Source organism: Asparagus officinalis, chromosome 10, assembly GCF_001876935.1.
Source record: "Asparagus officinalis chromosome 10, Aspof.V1, whole genome shotgun sequence".
NCBI classification, from domain to species: Eukaryota; Viridiplantae; Streptophyta; class Magnoliopsida; order Asparagales; family Asparagaceae; genus Asparagus; species Asparagus officinalis.
The window spans coordinates 3,655,678-3,663,374 of NC_033803.1; the positions used below are offsets into that span (position 1 = coordinate 3,655,678).

General features: G+C 38.8%; 1 protein-coding gene across 1 annotated transcript; it reads right to left on the reverse strand.

Moving 5' to 3' along the window:
• LOC109825492 (C-terminal binding protein AN) lies at positions 1-7,005 on the reverse strand. The gene is given in 12 exon segments (XM_020392350.1): positions 1-302; positions 1,591-1,707; positions 2,690-2,737; positions 2,981-3,769; positions 4,828-4,958; positions 5,078-5,246; positions 6,374-6,507; positions 6,510-6,569; positions 6,572-6,608; positions 6,610-6,750; positions 6,753-6,800; positions 6,802-7,005. Coding segments are annotated over 12 exon segments (1,953 nt in total). The 3' UTR covers positions 1-227.

Genomic DNA, 7,697 nt, shown 5'->3' on the forward strand with positions numbered 1-7,697 from the left:
TGTTCAACAACAAAATTGACGTGATTAGCACAGTCAGATCAAAAGTATTGCATAAAACTTAAAAATACAAACCAAGCGATGTAAAACTCATAAATGAGGTGGGCAGATATTCCTAAAACAAAACTCAAATGGTCGCTAGCTTATAAGGTTAGTACAAGAACAAACAAATTGAAAAAACCCAAGAAAGAAACACCCGAGGAAAAAACGAGATGTTCATTGGATATAACTTAATCAATCCATCTAGCGACTCCATCTTCTTCACCCACTGCTGCTAGAATCTCAATGCGAACATCCAATACAGCCTGCAGTATGCAAAGGGGAAAAAAATCCGGGTCATATCATATTTTACAAATCGACAGTACGTCATCAATAGTTGTAGAATATGTTCTTCAAACACTTAAATGCTTAAATTCTCTGAGCTGTATATAATCGTTTGCCTAAATACAGAAGTTTCGCAGAATATTTTATTAATTCCGTTGGTAGGTATTACATATAGACTATCAATACTCTCATCAATACAGTATCTTCCAGTTACTGCATTTCCGCAATTCTATCTTCTTCCGAGTTGCGTTAAACTATGCATGGCTATTGAATAGAATGGTAGAATAGAAATTGATGGTCACACCATTGTAGTATTGTGCAAGAAATTTTTTTCACGAGATTGATGATCCTTGGCAATTAGATGCACAAATCACCCCCAGGAAGTAGCTACAGATTAGTTTTGATTTTATGGAAAAAGAAGAACTTATTGACCAACCATATCGCTCATTATCAGGACCTCCAATGTATTCCACATTTCTCACAAAGTTCTGAACTAAAAATTTTAGAACACACGGATGACAAAAACCTCTGACTATAGGGCAACATGTCACAGAATGTTCCAAAAAAATTACGGTGGCCCAACCCAATGCCAGAAAAGATGACATTTGTGACCAGTGCTAATATTAGAAAATACAAGGCCATCTACGATGCAGGCGAGTTATAACCTTTCTGAAGTGCTTATTCAGGACAAACTCAAGGTACAGTTAGATTAGACTGATACTGTTAGATTAGACAGTTCACATTGAGCAAAAACACTAATATTGCTTGTGGCGGTAGACCCAAAAATATAGAAGTTGAGAAAAGGATATATGTAGATTTGGGATAACAGTCATCAGGTTGTTGATGTTAATATTAATGTTGTGAAGCACCATCGTTCAGCAACACCATTCCAAATCCACTCCCCCCCTATATTTTGATCATTTTGTCATAAATACTGGTATCCTGATAATTTCAAATTCACCACAGTGCTGTTGCCTCTTGACTCTAGTCAAAACCTTCATAAGCAACATTGTTTCCATCATAACTAGTTGTTTCCCAAGATGGAGTAAGACGAAAATTAAAAGGTAAGAGTAATCCAGCTACGCAAGACATGCCTGATAAATAGCCCTTCATATCCATAATATTTACCATATTAGAGAATGCTCGAGGTGTTTATAACAAATGTATTGCAAACTCCCACAAACTGCAGGATATCAAGCGCCTTTAAAAAGACAAAACGCAATACTTAGATTTCACAGGAGTGAAAGATAAAGAAGAAAATACACTTACCAGTGGGTTCCTACAGTTGACAAGTTTACATTCTTCCAGAAGAGAACCTTCCAACATCCAGTTCTCCCACACATCAAAACTATGACTTGCAAATACAAATTCCATTCTTCTATTTATCTGGTATGCCAGGAAACCAAACAGCATTATCACCATTATTTAAGAATACCAGGTTATATTTCAAATATATAATAGAAAATTTTATCAGAAAATATCATCTTAACTTCAAGAGGTAGGTAGTCCACGAGTATGTATGCATGTATGTGTATATGAAAATATCTAAGTGTGCACTATGCATGTGAGTTTATTTTGTGCATATTTTTTCTATGAGCATTTCATCGTATGTGTTTATTTGTATATTATGTGTACGCCTGCATAACAGTTCCATGGCAAACTAAAGGCCTGAGAATGTCCTTGTTATGCCATCTACAACTGTTGGATTGACAAGCAGAAGCAGCATACTCAAACAGAGCAGATCCATGGGTATGAAGCAAACCCGTCAATATCAGATTATTTAGCAGAAGGTCAAGGTGAAAAGTAGACTATTGAACGTTCGATCAAGTTTGGTGTTACACCTACTCAAGTTGAATTCACTCGTGCACCTGCCTTACCTTCTGACTTTGTCATGACTTGCACAAAGTTCTTGGTAAAACTGCCAACCCACCCCAACGGTCTTTCTTGTTATAAAGGTAAATCATAGGTATTAGGTGGTACTGAACTTAACATAAGAAAAGCTTGAATAGAATATTAGGAACATCATAAAATTTACTTCTGAAAACTTCAGTATTCACTACTTCATAGCTATTGATAGCACTCTGATGCTAGAACCAATAAAGCATGAAATGCTATATTAACTTCCTTTTTGGAGTGATCAGAGTACCACATAAAGTGAACCAAAGTTTACAATGAGCTTCTCTATAGTCTCAATTGAAAAACCGTTACAAGAAAACAAACCTGATTTATCCAATATATTAAGTTGAGTTTTCTCACTTTATGTGCCATCTTTCAATGTGAAGGATAAAGCGCTAGACATCCTATATGCTTGTGCAGATATCGTCAATGGGCTAGAACACTTAAACGAAGTTAAGAAAATATCACTGACCTGCAATAATTTTCCACCAGCTGCAAAAGATCGCAGTCCTAGTGTATCCTGCAGGAAAAATAATTTCCCATTGACAATGAGTAACTGCTACAATTTAACTAAGCTTACTTAACACAAGAAAAAATTTCATTACAATGCAGCAAATCTAAGAAAAAAATCTTCTCAAAAGTGGACCTTGCCAAAAAAATAAAATAAAAGATAAAATAAAAATATAACTTGCTTCTAAGATCAATGACCATTGTGCAATGAGATCTCCTTTCATATAAATAGAAGATTAAAAAAAGAAAATACCTTGCTTTTAAAATCAACAAGGAACTGTGCAGCAGGGTCTCGTTTCGTCACATTGGACAGTGTATCAAGAAACCAGCCACCACCAGGAACTCTTTGCCTAGACACATGCAACCCCAGACGATCTCTTGCATGCAAAGCTATAACATAACCATCTTTCAGCAGTTCACCAGATCTTTGACCGGGCCCTAACCTTGCTGTCACTGGCTTTTCAGGAGTTGACTCCAGAGTAGATTCAAAAGCACTGATAAGCTTATTTCTAGAATCATCTGGAGAAGCAAACCTTGAACTGGAACTTAACACTTGATCCCTGCCACTTATATCATCATCACGATTAGAAGCATAATTGCTACTACTTTCTACACCTGAATAATTATCAGATTTTTGTGGGGATCTACGGCGAGCAGGCCTCTTCTTTCCTTTCTTGCCAGATCTACTACGCCTTCCCTCAGACCTTGTTGAAACAGTTTGAGACAGACCTGAAACTTGTGACTCTTTTACTTGATGAATGCCAAATTTCTGATTGTTCGGAACTGACTGGCTTTCATTTGACTGCTGTTCACGACGGCAAATTTGCATGGCATTTCCTTTTACTTGATTATCCGATTGGTCTTCTTCATATCCAATGTCACTTTTTTCTTCATCTTCGTCAGAGACAGCATTAGTGGGAACGAGTCCATCAAGGAAAAATGAGTGCAATATAGAGAGAGCTTTCTCCCTTATCTCCATCCATACTTCTTCACTATATTCTGCACTCCGTGGAAGGATCAAAACATTTGGCATCTCTCGCACCTAAAATCAGATGATCTGAGAGTTAAATTTCTACCTAAAGCAAATATTTGGTACAACAAATATCTTCTCTAGAATCAGAGAATCTACAACTATATATAGATCAAATAATAGTGAAGAACAGGCCAAGCGTCCAAAAAAATAACAGTGATGAACAGGCCAAGCTTACAAAAGACAAAGAAAATTGAAAAGTATATGCAAGAACAGAAAATAACGTGGAGGTTATAACTTGAGGTCAACCTATAGAAAAAAAAAAGGACTATGGCCTCTATTAAGTAATAATGAGATGAGTAATCATGCCTAAGTCAGACGAGTAATCATGCCTAAGTCAGATGAAAGTGCTGTCTAATCAAAACATGTTCAGTGGTTATCTAGAATGATAACACATAGCTATATAGTCTCTACATCGTCAACTGGATATTCTCTGCTCTATATATTGTTTCCATTTCTATGTTCAGTACATCAATTAACTTCATTGACTGTATTTTAAAGGATATCATTTAAAAATCACAAACCACGATACCATATCAATATCCAACAATCAACTTTACAGAGTAAAACAGATAAGTAACCACCTAAGTTTCCGAGGGTCCCCCCCCCCGCCCGGCTGATTAATATCAGTTATGTTTAGTGTGCCATTATTCATCAGTCAGACCAAACAGTAACACGACCATTATTTGTTCAGTGAACTCTAATTAGGAACAATCAGCACCATGACTACAGCACTGGAAGCTTCTTCAAAGCTATTTGTGAAAACCTTCACAAATCAGCTTACTACTTAACTTAACCTCCAAAGCTTTAATGAGAAAATGCTTAGATTGTAATCATGCAGATGATGTACTACCAAAAATTATCACGAGAAACATACTAACTAAAACTTAAAGCCAACACAGGGAAGCCCAACTATTACACTATCAAAATGTAAACTTGAAACCATCAAATTTGTGTTACTCAGTTTATCTTTCCTTCTTTTTTTTTCCTTTTCTTTCTATTTTATTTTTTGGGTCTCAAATACGACAAAAATGGGAACATAATTCATACCCTAAGGTTAATGCTCATACCCATGCTTCCATCCATTGTGGCCCTTCAGCGCCATCCAAAGCGCAGCCAGCTATAGTGCCATCAATCAAAAGCTGCTTTACCGCACAATCATCTATTAGCTGACTACTACCTGTATTCACAATAAATGCTCCTGCAGACAGGAAAGACAATCCATAAATTCAATAATGATGGTCCATTGGCATTACAGAAACCAAATTATAAAAATATTCCGAGTGCCAAGATAACAACAAAATATACTTCTAGAATTACCAGGCTTTATTTGTTGTAGACATTCTGCATTGATAATCTGCATAGTGTCATTTGATAGTGCACAATGAAGAGATATAAGATCACTAGCAGCCAATAAATCATGTAGTGTGTCCATTCTTCGAGCAGCAGGGGGGAATGAAACAGATCTCCGTGTTGATTTTCCACTTCCCTTCAGTAAATGAATTAAGAAGGTGAGGACCTCAGATGTAATACACAAATGTAAAGCAAACAATCACTAAATGCACTTAACAGACACAAAATTGATCCATTTTTAATTACTATATAATGCCTTAAGTTACCCATTTTTCTTGATGACCTAAATTCAACACAAAAGTTCTCCACTGGTTAGATCATGTAGATATCTGATTAACTGGTGAGAAACGGAACGTCCATAATATACTGGTTATAACTTATGAAGCAAGACTGCAGCAAATTTGTTATTATCTAAGATGCAAGGTCAACATTAGACCACCAAATTTAGAAGACAACATCCTACGATAGCAAGCACCAGTGGTCCAATTTAGCATATTGCTTTAAATTAACAGAAATTATTATTTAACATCGTTTTCATCCATAGAAGGAGAATCTTATAAAGCCAATCTGCAAAGCAGTACAAATGTCCATTTTAAAATGGATTGTAAATGGAAGAGGATAATTACACTTTTCCAGAGTGATATGGAAACTATAGGTAAAGGTTTAAATGTTATACCTTTAATTTTCTTCTAAATTGAGTATCTTATCTCAAACATTTATCAGCTATTAGCCAATCTAAGGCCTAAGAAGGATAAATCTTAGGTTCACAGGAAATCCTTTTTCCCAAAAAAAAACCACTTGCTTGGTTGACAAACTTACTTACAAAGAGCTGCAAAGGCTATTCACAATGCAGCATCCCCAGCGTATGAACATCGGTCTAAACAGAGTTGCAGAGTGGATTAAACGCTAGTCTATGTCAAATGTAGTTTCTAACTATCCAAAGTATCAACACCCCTTGAATCTTTCTTTTCTCATTCCCCTAACTATTTCACTAAATAAAAGTATCATAAAACAACAAGTTCCTCTTTGGTTCAAACAGGGTTCAAGAACATCCAAAACTCACTCTCAGTTTGCCAATGTTGCGTCAAATGTTATCGAATGACAAAGTTCTACAAATGCCCCAAAAAAATGTCATGACAAATATTAAAGAATGGGAAGGGTGTTATACACTAGTACTGCCTCTTTAGCTTAACTAGGGTTCAAAAAACTGCCAAAATAACTTCCACATTGCCTTAAAATCTAATCAATAAACCAACTTTATACCTCATGGAGATCAAAGTAAAGCACGCTCATCTTGAATGCCAGACTCCTCGTCGCCAAGCACCTCGCCGACGCTGATCTCCCCACAATCCCCAAAACCAAACCCCTACACCTCCTCATCCCCTTACATAGCGGCGCTGCCCGATCACCGATTCCAACGCCACGCCCGACGAGGACGACGAATACCTCGACAGCTGGTCGTCCTCCTCAGCAACCCTAGAATAAGCGCCATCACGGTGGTCAGCCACCTCGTCAGCTCGATCCACGTCCCACGTGGACAACCGGAGCCCTAGGTCGGCGGCGAGGCGGAGTCGACGGAGCGCGTCGGTGGATCCGAGGCAGAGGATGAGCTGCCATGGCTGGAGGCGGCGCTGGGCGCGCGCCGCGGGAGGAAGGCGAGGGAGTGGACGATGACGGCGGCGGCGGACTCGCATCCGGCCGGAGCGAGGTGGGGAGAGGCCGATGTGCTCGACGGCCGCGACGCCGGCAAGGGTTTCCTGCTCGAAGGAGGGGTCTTCGAGGCAGTTGAGGGTGATGACGAGGGGGACGGCGGCGCGCGCGCGCGACACTGGATCCGGGTTTGGATCGGTTCGCCGGCGGTGGATACCGCCGTGTATGCTTGTGCCGTCGCTCATTATGATTGGATTTTTTTAAAGCTTTTTTGGGAATTTATTGTGTTTTTTTTGTGGTGTTGACCGCCAGACTGCAGTGAGAAGAGAGAGAGAGCGGATGACGGTCACGAGGGAAAAGTATACGGACGGAATTGGGCTTGACTTTGGATTATTTCCACCTTTGTCCTAAATTTGGTTGTTCTTTGCTTGGTTTTTCTTTTCTTCCTTTTTTTCTTTTTTTTTGGACGGGGGGTTGTAATTTGTACGCTATTTCAATTTAAGGTTTCAAAGAACTTTGAAGGTTTAAAATAGAAAATGCAAGGTTATCTATCCAGTATATATGAGACTCAGATTTAAAGAAAACTTTATTTGTTGATTTGTTAGTTCTACTAATTTTACTTTTTAAAAATTGTGCCCACGGAACTGTGCAAAATATATCTCTTGTCATACCATTTTTTAAAGGAAAAATTGCTTCTAGGCCCCCAAATCCAACTTTCAATGTGCCTTAGCTTCCCAACTTTCAACAATGTGTTGCAGCCCTTTTTTTTTTAAAACATTGTGCGTAGGCCCCTCTCCCCAAGTTCTAATGCAACCTCTTCAAAAATCCGAATTTTACCCCTCCCCTACACCCCCCTCCTCCTCCTCCTCCGTTCCCCCTCTGCCTCCGCCCCGCCTCCCTCCCCTCCCCCTACACCTCCTCCCCCCCCCCGCCTCCC